At 33.0% G+C, this 17881-nt stretch overlaps 1 protein-coding gene across 5 annotated transcripts in view; it reads right to left on the bottom strand.

Annotated features, from left to right (window-relative positions):
* LOC136043506 (sorting nexin-14-like) overlaps positions 1 to 17881 on the bottom strand; it is a 161691-nt gene that overhangs the window by 30479 nt on the left and 113331 nt on the right. For all 5 annotated transcript variants that reach the window (XM_065728422.1, XM_065728424.1, XM_065728425.1 and 2 more), the window contains 2 exons: positions 7976 to 8139; positions 6006 to 6253 (listed from right to left, as the gene is read on the bottom strand). In XM_065728422.1, coding sequence (XP_065584494.1) covers positions 6006 to 6253; positions 7976 to 8139 — 412 coding nt within the window. The remainder of the gene's footprint in view (positions 1 to 6005; positions 6254 to 7975; positions 8140 to 17881) is intronic.

The following is a 17881-nucleotide window of genomic DNA, read 5'->3' as shown; positions in this document are numbered from 1 at the left end:
GTCAAAAGAGAACGGAGGGCAAGTAGCTCCGCCTCTACGCCCTATTTTTCTCAAAACCTTCCGATAAGGTCTTTGAGATAGCCGCTTTTAAAAAAAATGGTTTAGAGATCATATGAGGATCACTCCGGGGTCGACACAATCCCTCAATGTCCATGGGCAGACGTTGTAAGACATTGGAGGGCAACACGGCCCCTCACACCACTTTTCCCCCAAAATTCATCTGATAAAAATTTTGAGATAACCATTTTGTTAAAAATACTTCAAAGGTTAGATAACAAAAACTTCGATGTCGACACAACCCCCCAGGGCCCGGGAACAAGCGTTGTAAGTTATACCCTGGGGGCATATATGGTTCTTATGGAAGGATTGCTCATATATAGTTCCGAGTGGGCTCATTTTAATAAAAATTGGAAGTTCTAGTTCACTTTTTAAGAGTCGAAAGAGATCGGAGGGCTACTAGCCCCTTCACCATGCCTTTTCCCCCAAAATCCATCCGATACAAATTTTGAGAAAACCATTTTTTTAAATAGTTCAAACATCAAATAACAAAAACTCCGGGATCGACACAACCCCCAGAGCCCGGTGGCAAGTATTTTAAGTTTTTTTTTCCGGAAGTGTACAAGGTTTTTATGAAACGGGTGGACGTATAAACCTCGAAGGTGGCTTATTTCATTAGAAACTGAAAGTTCTAGTTTCTGAAAGTTCTAGAGTCGAAAGAGATCCGAGCGCAACAATCCCCCCCCCCCAGCTCTTTCTTCCCCAAATCCATCCCACACAAATTTTGAGATAGCCATATTTCTTAATAGTCCAAGCATCAGATAATAAAACTCCGGGATCGAATTAACCCCCCCCCGATCCCGGGGGTAAATGTTTTAAGTTTTGCCCAGCGTATAAGATTTTTATATAAGGCGTGGTCGTATAAACTTCGAAGGTGGTTCATTTGATTCGAAATTGAAAGCTTTAGTTAACTTCTATGAGTAAACTGTTAACGGAGGGCATCTATCCCCCTCTGACACAAAAACACTCTTTTCCCAAAATGCATAAATGAAAATTTTTAGAGAGCCAGTGTGTTTGAAATAGTCTAACGATAAGATAACATGAAGTTCAATGTCAACTTAATCCCCCCCCCCAGAGCCAGGAGAAGGGTTGTAACTTATGCTGCGGGGAATATAAGGTAATCATGGAAGAGGTGGTCGCATAAACTTTGAAGGGGACTCAAATGATTAGAATTTGACAGTTCTAATTCACCTTTTAAGAGTCAAAAGTGATCCGATGGCGACTAGCTCCCCTCCCTCCCAAATTTCTTTTCCCTAAATGCGTCCAATCGAATTTTTTTACACAGCCATTTTGTTCAAAATACATCAAAGATAATAAAATAAAAACTCCGGAAAGAAAACATCAACCCCAGAATCCGGGGGCAAGTGTTGAAAAATGTGCCCTGGGGGTCTGCTGGGTTTGAATGGAAGATGGGTCGTATAACTTTCGAAGGGGGCTTATTCGATTGTAAACCAGAATTTCTATTACCCTTCGCAAGATTCGACAGTGATCGGATGGCAACTAGCCCCCCCCCCCCCAACCAAGGCCCTTTTTCCCCAAATGTATCCAAAAAAATTTTGAGATAGCAATTTTTCAGAATAGTTTAAAGATCAAATAACAGACACTCCGGGATCGATACATCCCCCCAGACCCCGGGGGCAAGTGTTGCAAACTATGCCCCGAGGGCATATATGGTTTTATGTAAGGATTGGTCACACAAACTTTACTGATGGCTCGCTTGATTGGAAATTCATAGTTCTAGTTACCTTTTTAAGAGTCATCAAAAGTAATTGGTGGGTATTTACCAGTGCTGTCACTTACTTGAAGTACTTTTACTTGAAGTACTACTTAAGTAAAATTTTCCATTACTTGTATTTGTACTTAAGTAAAAAATCTAGGGTGTGCTTATTACTTGATACTTAAGTAAGATTACAAAATACTTGTTACTTAAGATACTTTTAATGAACCGGTTTTTCAAATACTTTACCTCTGACACGGAAATTTTGTGTGTGTGTGCTTTGGCGATGTACAAGAAAACAGCACCTTTAGATTTAGAGTAAACTCAGATATAGCTCCATGCCCTATTTTTGGATGTGAAATAAGGTATTTGTTTGTGACGAAAAAAAATTATAGTGTGATTAACACTTGGTTTAGTTTTGTTTAAAAGTTATATAATAAGAAAATTGAAATTATTTCACAGTTCACTAGTCGACAGTGAGGTAAAATCCATTGTTTTGTGCTAAATGTTGCATACTGTAGTCCATTTGACCTTATATTTCTGACATTAGTGTTTAAGTTTTGTCATCTCGTCAACTGAACCAGATTTCTACCATTTCATCATCTTCAGGACCATATTATTGGTAAAACTACTGAAGCTATGAATCTTTACCCATCTAAATGTCGTCTGCAATAAACAAGTCTGGGGAACTCTAGCTGGATCCAATGGAGTGGTATTTTGTCAAATCCATTCCAGCAAATTCAGGTATTCAGACGAATCTGACTTCAGATTTGTCACTCCATTCATAAGTTATAGGCCCTACTAAATTAAACGAAAACTCAACTTTCTTAAAACTTGAAACCCTCTCCCCCTCGCCCTATTTGAGATAGGGTTCGTGACATGTGATACCAGAGCTTGATATGAGCCCTAATCTTAGGCATCTCTGGTCTAGTTTTCATTCTGGTCCGTTACTCCATTTGCAAGTTATACTAAATTAATCAGAAAACTTAAATTTTTCAGGAATTAAAACCCACTCCCACTTGTTATATTTGAGCTAGGGTCTTTATCTCGAAACTAGATATGTGTCATGGTCTTAGGCCTCTTTGGTTCAATTTTCATTCAGATCCATCGCTCCATTCGTAGGTTAATCTGAATTAAACGAAAAACTGTTTTTAGCAGATAAAGCCCTCTCCCCCCTGTTCTATTTGAGCTAGGGTCTTCATTGTTCAGCTTGATATGTCTCATGATCCTTGGCACCAAATATGGCTATCCAAATTTTCATCCAAACCCGACTAGCGGTTCTCCCCGTATACTTGTCTGTCCGCCCGTCTGTGCAATCGAGTATAGTGGGAGAACCGCCAGTCGGATTTGTATTAAAATTGAACTATTTGGATTAACATTGAGCTTAATTAGAGCGAGGGGGCTTTAAGTGTTAAAACAAAATTTGAGGTTTTCATCTAATTCAGTGTAACTAGCGAGTGGAGTGATGGATCTCAATGAGGATTGAACCAAAGATGCCTAAGACCATGACAGGCATCAAGTTTTGAGATGAAAACCCTACCTCAAATAGAACGAGGGGGAGCGGGTTTTAAGTGCCGAAAAAGTCAAGCTTTTTGTTTAATTTAGTATAACTTGTGAATGGAGCAACGGATCCAAAGAAAGCTAGACCAAAGATGTCTAGGATCAGGGCTCATATCTAGCTCTGATATCACAAACCCTATCTCAAATAGGGTTTGATTTGCTTGAATCGCTCAAAGCTTGATTCGGGTATTCAACTTAAGCTATTCGTTTTGAGATTTATTTATTTATTTATTTTAGTACCTGTTGTATGTTTTTTTGCTATGATTGTTTACTTAATTTCTGTTCGTTTTGGATTTCATTTATTCTTTAATTTATGCATAATTTTTTATGCAAACAATTTTTTTTTAGTTTTTCATTACAAAACTTTATTCTTTTCATTTGGCAAGCCATCATAGAAGACGTCCTAGGAGACCGAAGCATTAGAGGAAATCCGGAAGACATTTTATTCCCCGGAACATTACTTACATTTTATTACATAAATTCAATAACTTAATGTTCAATATATAGATTTATAGTTTATATTTTCTTGTTAATTTTAGCTAATCAACTAAATAATTTATGATAGAAACTCATAATTTGTATATTTCTTTTCACTAAAATGCAATAAAAATATACAATAACGGACAAAACCTTAAATTAAGACAGTGAACAAGAAAATACTATAAAAAAGATGAATAAATGCTAACCAACAAAACGAAGAATGAACCGATAAATTTGTAAATTTTTGTTCCTTCCTTCTTTTCGTAATAAAGCATTTTGTTGCATAGAATAACGAAGATACAGCAAAGTCCTTTGGATCTTCTAGTAGGCAAAACCCTTCCAATCAAAGCATTTCAACGGCAATAAAAACAAACAGGAGTTTGTCAAACGAAAACCTAAAGTATTTGGGCATGAAATGTTACATCAACATAACACTTGCATGATCATAAGGGTTCTTTTACACCACGCTATTGGACTTTTGACTTTAAGTAATTTTAATGCGCAAAATTTGCGCGCAACGTCGGTAGTGCCAAGTAGAATCGAGCTTCTCTTAGAATTTCATGTTACGTAAGGTCATGTTACGTTATGAAAAAGTCAATAGCAGCAATAAAATGGAACGCCTAAGTGAGCAACGAACAAATCTTGAAAGCAAATTAACAAACATTTCCTAGAAAGCCTTTCACACTTGATCAGAGCGTGAATCTCTGTCTCCATAATTTTTGAACAGTTTGCTTATTGATGATTGTGGGGATTTTAGACGATGATTACGACGGTTTTACTACTCCAATATTTTATTCAAAGATTATGTGTGTCTCATACTTTGTTGTAACTGCAATTGAGATTAATAATTAGATAAACGTTGAAACGGCTAGGACACGTTCTGCGGATACAGGATGACAGAATGCCAAAGGTCATCCTTTTCAGCCAACCATCTAGGGCCAAACGAAAAGCAGGTGACCCCCGAGTAGAATGACAGTATGTCGTAAGGAAAATTTTAAGGAAAATTAGAACTTATTCAGAGGGTGTCGGAGGGAAGGAGCGTGCGTAGCCGTGTTGGGCTCAGGGGGCTTAGTGCTTCAGCGAGTTGTCAGTATTAGTAGTAGCAGTGGCAAAAAAATGAAGCACTCATCATGTACAACCCAATAGGTTTCCCTGATGATTGTTGAAAGAAGATGTAAGCGTTGTCTTTGCTAATAAATTTATTTGTCTTTTCGTTTTCTGATCCATGACAATATCGTTTTTTAAAAAGAGCGGATTCAAAAAAGGAAAAGAAAAAAACGCCGTCAAAAAGATATCAAGTCATTTTTTAATAAGTATAACTAAATGAATATAAACTATTTTTGATTAAATGCTAAAAGACATTCCTCTCCAAAAATCTAATTAATACGTCTTTATCGAGTTTCAGCCGGTTCGGCGTACGTCATTTAAACACAGAAAAGTACCTGGCTCGAAAAATGTGTTTTTTGGGAAAGTATAAAAAGTAGTTTTCTAGCCTTGGCGCTTGTTTTTAAATCATTTGTCGTCTAAAAGGATATAGCATAAGTCTTAAGTAAGTGTGGTTTAGGTTTTGTTAAGCGTTTTTACAAATTTTATTGGTTGTCTCGTGCTTGCTCTGCATTTTCAGTTAATACAGTAGTTGAAAGAGAACCTTGGATTCCCTTAGTTTGACCTAGGTCAGGACCAGCACATACTTGTCTAGGCATTCAGGATCGACTGTGGTGCTGCCGCTATCTACGCCTGCGGCTGCTTTGACGGCTGCTACGCCTGCGTACTGGGTGTTTTGAACCCGGCGGGCTCGCCTTAACAAGCGTTAAGGACCCCCAAAAAAGATTCACTCCAGGCAGTTGACCGTTGGGCTAGTACAGTCTTCAGTCGCAGCAAACCGAGAGACCTCAGAGCATTATAATTTGGCACTTATCCATGAGCCAAATCAAGGCTTTATATATTTAAGCAATTCGCCTTAATAATACTTTTCTTACGAAGGACAAACCAGTTCCAGAAATAGCACACAATAATAATAATTTTTAAAGCCCAGTCAGCCTAAAAGTTAAAGATGAAACTGATCATATCTTGAATTTCCTCCCAAAACTTCTTAAGAACTTAAGAAACACGCTATAACCTACTTCAATTTTTGCTTTTGGGTTTTAATTGATGCATTAAAACAAATAATAGACGAAATCAAAGAACTTACCTCGGTCGAGGCTTAATGGGCTCAATAGAAGCTGTGTAATTAATCAAAAACGGTTCCAAGCATTGCCCCTTCTCTCCTCTAAATTTAGCTGGGACATTTTTTATAATTCTACCCAAGCCAAGATCTGGCACTACAGGGCTCCCATTGTCAGCATGCAAATTGTCCACTAAAGTCAGGAATGAGAATATAGAGTCACTACCTTTCAGAGTAGGAACAAGGAGCAGAGATCGAAGGTAGGATTCCATTATCTGAAATAAATGAATAAAATAAATAAAATCAACATACAAATAGTAAATTAAATGAATAAATGCGCAAAACATATTCAAGAGACATGCTGCCAAACAACCTAAATCCTGACTCAGTGTGAAAATGATTTAAGTCCTGAGTCGACGCAATTATGAGTGTAGCCTCGACAACTCCACAAGCCTAAGCGAAAAGATATCGTGCGAAAATTGTAAAATTCGACTTAGTTCTTTATGGTGCGGGTTGGCTCAATGCTAAAAAGACCTGTTTCCAGGATCGGTAAAAAAAAAAAAAAAAAAAAAAAAAAAAAAAAAAAAAAAAAAAAAAAAAAAAAAAGTTAAGATCTGACTTAATACAAAAACCAGCTCAAGCCTGCTTCAGTGCAAAAAAAAAAAAACAACAACAAAAACAGAAACAAATGAGAAATTTACTTATAAAAAAATAATCATAAAGCCTTAACATTTCTGCTTCATAAGCAGAAACACTTATTAACGAAAAAAAAATAATAAACTAGCTTAAACATAACACACCCATTTCTTTTATATTTTCGTGTCGTAAATTATAATTGTAAATAGAAAGGGTCAGTGGTATGAAAACTGATTTGAGAATAAGACAAATTCAGTGAAAAAAAAATGAAAGCTCAAATTACAATAGGCGGCAAATTTCATTGACACGGTACGAAAACGACTCAAGTCCTGGCTCAATGCAAGATAATTACTTAATCAGTGCAAAACTTACTTAAGTCCTGACTCGATGTAGAAACGACCCAAGCCTAAACTCCACTTAGTCATTTTCTATTAACAATTTTTTGGCAACGATGCAGGCAAATTGCACTAATAGGAATGTTGCACCTTGTTTGAACTTAAACTATTCAAGAATGTTCAATCTCGATGATGAGACAACCCAATTGAGGATTAAAAACTACAGCACTCCCAAATGTTACCCCAACGCCATCTTTTAGCAGAAAGGACAGATGTTTTCATGTATAACTTAGTTTTAGACACGTAAAAATTATTTGGAACATTTTACAAACAAGATTTTAGAATATAGCTTTCAATTTAGTTTACTAATGCAAAACGCAAATGAAACTTTCAAAGCATTAATTTGTAACTCTTAAATTAATGTGTTTGTGTCAGTGGAAAAAATTATTTTGGACTGAAAAACCAATAAATGATCCACCCTTTGATTTTCTATACATTTGAAGGGAACGGTTTAAAAGGAAGAAAGCATGAACGAGAACGTTAAAGAATTAAAATTCAGAACCAATTGATCCAGGTATGAATAAAAAAAAAGTTGCTATCACAGACAGGCAGGCTAGTTAAACGTAACGACTCGGCGTTTCATTAAAAAAAAAATATAAAAATAATTTGAAAAAAATGAACTGAAAACGAGGGTGATGGCTTTGCGGATATCCTTGCCAACACATCTGTTTCGCGTTGATTTTTTTTAACACACTGAAAATTACCCTCATTTTTTGTTTTTTAATTATCTTTACTTTTTTTATACCAAATATCAAGCATAGTCAATGCGGTCTCACAAATCTATTGAAAAAGAGAAAAGTTAGTAAACCGTATAAAAAAACGAAAAATAATTGAAAAAATCGCGAGATTCGGGAAATACCTAATGATTGACGAGGTAAGAACTAGAAAGATAATACAAAAACAGGAAGATAATAAAAAAGAGGAGAGAAAAATAGACGAAAGAGCAAAAAAAAAAAAAAAACTCACAGGGCGTTTGGATTCAAGGAATTCGTGATTTCGGAAACCGAAGATTTTTTTCGGCGGCAGACGAACGTCATGCAAAATTCCATGAAACTTAGTCAGCTGGTCCTCAAGGTTATAAAACTCGGAATATTCCCGTTCTACGGTCCAACGAAAGTTGTCTAGAGCATCTTAAAAAAGAAGTAATAATATCAAAAGAACTAAAAACTATCATTGAAAAAAAAAAGGTAGTTAATTCTGAAGAACAATTTGAAAAAAAGAAGATAATGAAGAAATTGATAAAGTATCTAAAAAGTATTCACTTTTTAAATTAATACACAGGCTAGTTCATACACTTAATCTAACTAAATGGCGGATCTTTTAACCCAAAACTGAGCCACAACACTCTGTTACATCTCTTGGAAAGACATTCGGCAGGTATTTGTCCTGATGTTATATGCTCTTTCTAGCACAGATGAGTTATTTATTTTTTACTGGTTACCTGCGTGGTTTTATGTTGTGCTCCAAATGTTAATCCTTACTACAAATCCTTACGTCCTAATTTAGCCTTTCACATTGCGTAAAACAACTATATTTTCGATTTTCAATAAAACTCCCTATTTCCAATGCTTGTCCGTACTATGAGGAAAAAGCAATAAAACTATAATTTTTCTTTGAAAAAAAAAAACACTTTTGAGGAGGTATGGAGGCTTTTACATCCGAACACACACTAGAACCAAAATTTCACTTATTCGATTTTTAACCCAAAGAGATCAGGAAATTTTCTTATAATTTGTACATTTTTTGCTTTTAGTCAATGATGTCTCCCTCCCCCCAAAGAAAGAATCACCCTTTTTCGCTTGAAAAACCATAACCTCACGATTAATCCAGTATATACTAGATTAAATAGGTTGGCCTACATATAATCTCCATAGGAAACATAAGTTCCCTCCCTACATTAAGACAAAATATAGTAATTTCCTTCATATACATATATATATATATATATACATGTACCTAACTGTACCTAAAGTACCGAAACCCTACAGGCAGGTGTGTATTCTCCTGATGAGCCCTTCTGTTGGGTTGTTGGTTTTTTTTTGTGCTGTTGCACTGGTGATTTCTCTTTTCATTATATATATATATATATATATATATATATATATATATATATATATATATATATATATATTATATATATATATATATATATATATATATATATATATATATATATATATATATATATATATATGTATATATATATATATACTAACTGTACCTAAAGTGCCGAAACCCTACAGGCAGGTGTGTATTCTCCTGATGAGCCCTTGTGTTGGGTTGTTGGTTTTTTTTTTTTGTGCTGTTGCACTGGTGATTTCTCATTTCATATATATATATATATATATATATATATATATATATATATATATATATATATATATATATATATATATATATATATATTGTCTCCTAGTATATTTAAATGCGTGCTTGCATCGTGCCTGCGTCCCCTTAGAAGTTCGGTTTTTTACGGTAATACTGGTTTGTCTTCTATTGCATATGCAGATGACGTTCTTCTTGTTGCCCGGACTCGCCGTGGACTGCTTTCTAATTTTACTATATTAACCAATGAACTATCTAAGATTGGACTGTCAGTTAATGCGTCTAAATGCGAGTTTATTTGTTTTAATAGCCCTTATGCGGTCGCTCCATTCGTTACTGGGACTGCAGTTCTACCATGTTCTTCTTTAGTTAGTTGGCTTGGTCTGTGTTTCGGCCCAACACTTTCCGCTACCTGTTCATCCCTAGTGAATCAAGCCGTGAAAAACCTACGCGTCGCTTACGGAAAAATATCCCCAAACAAAAGCCGTTATAACCGCAACGGTTTGTGCATGATTTATAACGCTTATTGCGCCCCTGTGCTTTTGTTTTTATCAGGCATGGCTCATCTGTTTCGTAAGAAAGATCGACATACTCTACGTACGGCTTATTTCAGATATTGCAAATTCCTCCTCCGGCTTCCTAGATGGCACCGAAACAAAAAAATAATTGCTCGATTTGGTTTAGTAGATGTGCCTTCTCGGATTCGGTCTTCCAGTGATGATTTATGTAAAAAGACTGTCAACTTTATTCACGTTTATGACCCTCTGCAGCCTTTTTTCCATATTGATACTGGTTGATTAATCCATATTGTCTTTTATTAGTTTCAATTTTGTATTTCTTCGCTGTTTATCGTATTTGTTTTTGTTTATTTATTCATAATACTCCGTACTTTGTGTTTTTTATACTTTACGGGTAATAAAGTTCATTCATTCATTCATTCATATATATATATATATATATATATATATATATATATATATATATATATATATATATATACTAGCTGTTGGGGTGGCGCTTCGCGCCACCCCAACACCTAGTTGGTGGGGGCGCTTCGCGCCCCCCCAAGCCCCCCCGCGCGCGTAAGTCGTTACGCGCCATATTAGTTACGCGCCATTGTAGTTGTGTCCCTATGTCCCACCTGTGAATATAGATATATATATATATATATATATATATATATATATATATATATATATATATATATATATATATATATATATATATATATATATATATATATATATATATATATATATATATATGTTTTTAACTACGTAAAACTTGCGAATATACAACATTCTTTGCTGTCCCATTGTCTGTGCATATAAATAGATTTTCAGGTTTACCGACTCTTGAACATGCAACATATAATGGTCCATGGGAAAACAATCCGTATTCAGATCTATACCTCATGATTCTAATGATTGCCCTTGAGCTTTGTTGATGGTGATTGCTAATCGACCATTCCCTGAGTCGCCATCGTCATTTATATATCCCCTGTGCACCCCGGCGTCCCCTTTGTAGTTATGTCCCTGTGTCCCGGTCGTCATTTATATTCCCTGTGTCCCGGTCGTCATTTGTGTCCCGGTGTTCCAGTCTGTGATTTCTCTTTGAGTGTCCCGGGCGTCATTTATATTCCTTGTGTCCCGGTGTCCCGGTCGTCATTTATATCCCCCTGTGCCCCCCGGCGTCCCCATTGTAGTTGTGTCCCTGTGTCCCGGTCGTCATTTATATTCCCTGTGTCCCGATCGTCATTTGTATCCCGGTGTCCCGGTCTGTATATACATTCGTTTTTTAGTTTTGTTTTTCTCCTTTATTTTTTTCCTTTTTTCTTTTTTTTTCTTTTTTAGTTTATTTAGATTTTTAGATTTTTTAGTTTTTTTATTAGTTTTTAGTTTTTTTGTAGTTTTTACCATTTTTTTAGTTTTTTTAGTTTTTTTTTTTTTACTTATGTCCTGGTCGTCATTTATACTCCCTGTGTCCCGGTCGTCATTTGTGTCTCGGTGCTTTGTTGATTGCTAATTTATATTATATTTATATTTATATTTTTTATATTTATTAATATTTTTTTAGTTTTCTTTTTCTCTTATTTTTCAGTTTTTTCCTTTTTTTTAGTTTTTTCTTTTTTAGTTTTTAGTTTTTTTTTGTTTTTTACCTTTTTTTAGTTTTTTTTAGTTTTTTAGCTTTTTTAGTTTTTTTATTAGTTTTTAGTTTTTTTTTTTAGTTTTTGCCTTTTTTTAGTTTTTTCAGTTTTTTTTTAGTTTTTAGTTTTTAACCTTTTTTTAGTTTTTTAGCTTTTTTAGTTTTTTTTTTCTTTTTAGTTTTTTTTGTAGTTTTTACCTTTTTTAGTTTTTTTTCTTCTTTTGTATTAGTGTGAAATAATTCAGACGTCATATGCGGACAAACACGACGTCACTCGACAGACAGACAGACAGACATAACCCACAAACAACTTATTTTTATATATATTTATTCATATTTTTTAGTTTTCTTTTTCTCTTTTATTTTTCAGTTTTTTCCTTTTTTTTAGTTTTTTTCTTTTTTAGTTTTTAGTTTTTTTTAGTTTTTTACCTTTTTTTAGTTTTTTTTAGTTTTTTTAGTTTTTTAGCTTTTTTAGTTTTTTTATTAGTTTTTATTTTTTTGTAGTTTTTGCCTTTTTTTATTTTTTTCAGTTTTTTTTTAGTTATTATATTTTTACCTTTTTTTTAGTTTTTTTTAGTTTTTTAGCTTTTTTAGTTTTTTTTTTCTTTTTAGTTTTTTTTGTAGTTTTTACCTTTTTTAGTTTTTTTCTTCTTTTGTATTAGTGTGAAATAATTCAGACGTCATATGCGGACAAACATGACGTCACCTGATCCACAGATCCACACACAGACAACTTATTTTTATATATATAGATATATATATATATATATATATATATATATATATATATATATATATATATACTAGCTGTTGGGGTGGCGCTTCGCGCCACCCCAACACCTAGTTGGTGGGGGCGCTTCGCGCCCCCCCCCAAGCCCCCCCGCGCGCGTAAGTCGTTACGCGCCATAATAGTTACGCGCCATTGTAGTTGTGTCCCTATGTCCCACCTGTGAATATAGATAGATATATATATATATGGTTTTAACTACGTAAAACTTGCGAATATACAACATTCTTTGCTGTCCCATTGTCTTTGCATATAAATAGATTGTCAGGTTTACCGACTCTTGAACATGCAACATATAATGGTCCATGGGAAAACAATCTGTATTCAGATCTATACCTCATGATTCTAATGATTGCCCTTGAGCTTTGTTGATGGTGATTGCTAATCGACCATTCCCTGTCCCGGTGTCCCGGTCGTCATTTACATCCCCCTGTTTCCTCCGGTGTCCCCGTTGTAGTTGTGTCCCTGTGTCCCGGTCGTCATTTATATTCCCTGTGTCCCGGTCGTCATTTGTATCCCGGTGTCCCGGTCTGTATATACATTCGTTTTTTAGTTTTGTTTTTCTCCTTTATTTTTTTCCTTTTTTTTTCTTTTTTAGCTTATTTAGATTTTTAGATTTTTTAGTTTTTTTATTAGTTTTTAGTTTTTTTTTCTTTTTAGTTTTTTTGTCCCGGTCGTCATTTATATCCCCCTGTTTCCCCCGGTGTCCCCGTTGTAGTTGTGTCCCTGTGTCCCGGTCGTCATTTATATTCCCTGTGTCCCGGTCGTCATTTGTATCCCGGTGTACCGGTCCGTATATACATTCGTTTTTTAGTTTTGTTTTTCTCCTTTATTTTTTTCCTTTTTTTTTCTTTTTTAGTTTATTTAGATTTTTAGATTTTTTAGTTTTTTTATTAGTTTTTAGTTTTTTTTTCTTTTTAGTTTTTTTGTAGTTTTTACCTTCTTTTTAGTTTTGTTAATTTTTTTTTTTACTTATGTCCTGGTCGTCATTTATGCTCCCTATGTCCCGGTGCTTTGTTGATTGCTAATCGAACATTCCTTTTGTCCTGGTCGCTTTCTCTTTGAGTGTCGTCATTTATTTTTTTCTTTTTTAGTTCTTTTAGTTTTTACCTTTTTTAGTTTTTTTTTAGTTTTTTAGATGAAAATTTTTTTTAGTTTTTTCCTTTTTTTCTTTTTAGTTTTTATTGGTTTTTACCTTTATGTTAGCTTATTTTTCAGTTTTTTCCTTTTTTTTAGTTTTTTTTTATTTTTTAGTTTTTTTAGTTTTTTACCTTTTTTTAGTTTTTTTTAGTTTTTTTAGTTTTTTTAGTTTTTTAGCTTTTTTACTTTTTTTATTAGTTTTTAGTTTTTTTGTAGTTTTTGCCTTTTTTTAGTTTTTTCAGTTTTTTTTTTAGTTTTTTATTGGTTTTTACCTTTATTTTAGCTTATTTTTCAGTTTTTTTCCTTTTTTTTAGTTTTTTTTAGTTTTTAGTTTTTTTAGTTTTTTACCTTTTTTTAGTTTTTTTAGTTTTTTTAGTTTTTTAGCTTTTTTATTTTTTTTATTAGTTTTTAGTTTTTTTTGTAGTTTTTGCCTTTTTTTTAGTTTTTTTAGTTTTTTAGCTTTTTTATTAGTTTTTAGTTTTTTTTGTAGTTTTTGCCTTTTTTTAGTTTGACAACTTATTTTTATATATATAGATAGTTTTTTTTTTTACTTATGTCCTGGTCGTCATTTATACTCCCTGTGTCCCTGTGCTTTGTTGATTGCTAATCGAACATTCCTTTTGTCCTGGTCGCTTTCTCTTTGAGTGTCGTCATTTATTAGTTTTTTCCTTTTTTTTTTTTAGTTTTTTATTGGTTTTTACCTTTATTTTAGCTTATTTTTCAGTTTTTTCCTTTTTTTTAGTTTTTTTTTATTTTTTATTTTTTTTAGTTTTTTACCTTTTTTTAGTTTTTTTTTTAGTTTTTTTAGTTTTTTAGCTTTTTTACTTTTTTTATTAGTTTTTAGTTTTTTTGTAGTTTTTGCCTTTTTTTAGTTTTTTCAGTTTTTTTTTTAGTTTTTTATTGGTTTTTACCTTTATAGTTTTTTTAGTTTTTTAGCTTTTTTATTTTTTTTATTAGTTTTTAGTTTTTTTTGTAGTTTTTGCCTTTTTTTAGTTTTTTCAGTTTTGACGTCACCTGATCCAGTTTTTTCAGGTGACGTCACCTGACACATCCATCCATCCATCCACAGACAACTTATTTTTATATATATAGACTAGCTGTTGGGGTGGCGCTTCGCGCCACCCCAACACCTAATTGGTGGGGGCGCTTCGCGCCCCCCCCAAGCCCCCCCGCGCGCGTAAGTCGTTACGCGCCATAATAGTTACGCGCCATTGTAGTTGTGTCCCTATGTCCCACCTGTGAATATAGATAGATATATATATATGGTTTTAACTACGTAAAACTTGCGAATATACAACATTCTTTGCTGTCCCATTGTCTTTGCATATAAATAGATTGTCAGGTTTACCGACTCTTGAACATGCAACATATAATGGTCCATGGGAAAACAATCTGTATTCAGATCTATACCTCATGATTCTAATGATTGCCCTTGAGCTTTGTTGATGGTGATTGCTAATCGACCATTCCCTGTCCCGGTGTCCCGGTCGTCATTTACATCCCCCTGTTTCCTCCGGTGTCCCCGTTGTAGTTGTGTCCCTGTGTCCCGGTCGTCATTTATATTCCCTGTGTCCCGGTCGTCATTTGTATCCCGGTGTCCCGGTCTGTATATACATTCGTTTTTTAGTTTTGTTTTTCTCCTTTATTTTTTTCCTTTTTTTTTCTTTTTTAGCTTATTTAGATTTTTAGATTTTTTAGTTTTTTTATTAGTTTTTAGTTTTTTTTTTCTTTTTAGTTTTTTTGTCCCGGTCGTCATTTATATCCCCCTGTTTCCCCCGGTGTCCCCGTTGTAGTTGTGTCCCTGTGTCCCGGTCGTCATTTATATTCCCTGTGTCCCGGTCGTCATTTGTATCCCGGTGTACCGGTCTGTATATACATTCGTTTTTTAGTTTTGTTTTTCTCCTTTATTTTTTTCCTTTTTTTTTCTTTTTTAGTTTATTTAGATTTTTAGATTTTTTAGTTTTTTTATTAGTTTTTAGTTTTTTTTTCTTTTTAGTTTTTTTGTAGTTTTTACCTTCTTTTTAGTTTTGTTAATTTTTTTTTTACTTATGTCCTGGTCGTCATTTATACTCCCTATGTCCCGGTGCTTTGTTGATGGCTAATCGAACATTCCTTTTGTCCTGGTCGCTTTCTCTTTGAGTGTCGTCATTTATTTTTTTCTTTTTTAGTTCTTTTAGTTTTTACCTTTTTTAGTTTTTTTTAGTTTTTTAGATGAAAATTTTTTTTAGTTTTTTCCTTTTTTTCTTTTTAGTTTTTATTGGTTTTTACCTTTATGTTAGCTTATTTTTCAGTTTTTTCCTTTTTTTTTAGTTTTTTTTTATTTTTTATTTTTTTTAGTTTTTTACCTTTTTTTTAGTTTTTTTAGTTTTTTTAGTTTTTTAGCTTTTTTACTTTTTTTATTAGTTTTTAGTTTTTTTGTAGTTTTTGCCTTTTTTTAGTTTTTTCAGTTTTTTTTTTTTATTGGTTTTTACCTTTATTTTAGCTTATTTTTCAGTTTTTTCCTTTTTTTAGTTTTTTTTAGTTTTTAGTTTTTTTAGTTTTTTACCTTTTTTTAGTTTTTTTAGTTTTTTAGCTTTTTTATTTTTTTATTAGTTTTTAGTTTTTTTTGTAGTTTTTGCCTTTTTTTTAGTTTTTTTAGTTTTTTAGCTTTTTTATTAGTTTTTAGTTTTTTTTGTAGTTTTTGCCTTTTTTTAGTTTGACAACTTATTTTTATATATATAGATAGTTTTTTTTTTTTTTACTTATGTCCTGGTCGTCATTTATACTCCCTGTGTCCCGGTGCTTTGTTGATTGCTAATCGAACATTCCTTTTGTCCTGGTCGCTTTCTCTTTGAGTGTCGTCATTTATTAGTTTTTTCCTTTTTTTCTTTTTAGTTTTTTATTGGTTTTTACCTTTATTTTAGCTTATTTTTCAGTTTTTTCCTTTTTTTTAGTTTTTTTTTATTTTTTATTTTTTTTAGTTTTTTACCTTTTTTTAGTTTTTTTAGTTTTTTTAGTTTTTTAGCTTTTTTACTTTTTTTATTAGTTTTTAGTTTTTTTTTGTAGTTTTTGCCTTTTTTTAGTTTTTTCAGTTTTTTTTTTAGTTTTTTATTGGTTTTTACCTTTATAGTTTTTTTAGTTTTTTAGCTTTTTTATTTTTTTTATTAGTTTTTAGTTTTTTTTGTAGTTTTTGCCTTTTTTTAGTTTTTTCAGTTTTGACGTCACCTGATCCAGTTTTTTCAGGTGACGTCACCTGACACATCCATCCACACATCCACAGACAACTTATTTTTATATATATAGATATATATATATATATATATATATATATATATATATATATATATATATATATATATATATATATATATATATATATATATATATATATATATATATATTTAATTGCTCCAACTCAAGGTGAAGACATAAGCAAACAAGTAAAATGTGATTTTTTTTTTTTTTTGAAGTCCACAAAGGCAGCGGCTGAAGCGCAACAAGTTATACAGCGAAATAGTTCGTGCTGACAAGCAGCCTGTTTGATAAGCGAGGAGTAATTTCTATAAGTGAGGAGTAATTTCTATTTACAGGAGTTTTACAGCAGCTTCGCAACATACTGCTGCCAAGAAAGGGAAGTTGAAACAGCAGAGAGCTGACGTTCAGAAAGTGAATTTAACCAATGAGCGGCTGATCTTAATAAACAGGATATTATTTCCTAGATATTACAGCTCATTACGTGATAAGAAGAGGTGACAGAAAGCTCACTTTGATTCATAGGTAGAAATATCTTAGACATATATAGTAGATAGACAGTTAATAGATCTGATTCAACAACAAGCATAATAATAAATCCAGACAACAACGCATAATCAAGTCATTTTCTTCATCCCGTAAGACTCTATGACCGAGAAAGCAGGAAGAGACCTTGCCTGGGAAGACTAAAAGTAGCTCACAGTTACGCCCCATTCTTCACACCATTCACTACAGGGAAGCATCTTTGGAAAATACGTTCAAAAACATTCACAACTACTTGTTTTTCATATAACTCCCTATTTTCCAATACTTGGTTCTTTCTATAAAATTTTAAACAGTATTACTAAAGGTTTTTACTACTCGTAGTCCCCTACTCTTAGGTGTGAAGAAAAAACTTTTGTGGGGAGTGGCTGCCTGATTGCGGCAAAGAAAAAGACAAAGCAGGTCACAACTAAAGTTCAGAAAGTGAATTTAATCAATAAGCTGCTGATCTTAAGGAACAGGATGTGGCTTTTTAGTTATTAAAGCTCATTTTGGTAAATAAATTGTAAGGTATAAAGTAGAGAGGATCATTTCTTCTAAATACTGAAAGCTGCTCACGCTAGAGCCAACATTCTTCGTAAAATCCATAGTGGCCTTTCAGAATTTCAGAAAGCTACTAAAAGTCTATTTTACAACTAATGATTGAGGAGATGATATAGTTATTTTTTATTGTGATGCCCTTGTGTTCTCTTGAATCCTAC

This window comes from Artemia franciscana, unplaced genomic scaffold (assembly GCF_032884065.1).
Source record: "Artemia franciscana unplaced genomic scaffold, ASM3288406v1 Scaffold_692, whole genome shotgun sequence".
Taxonomy (NCBI): Eukaryota; Metazoa; Arthropoda; class Branchiopoda; order Anostraca; family Artemiidae; genus Artemia; species Artemia franciscana.
Note: the sequence above shows the minus strand (reverse complement) of the source record. Positions and strands in the feature narration are given on the sequence as shown.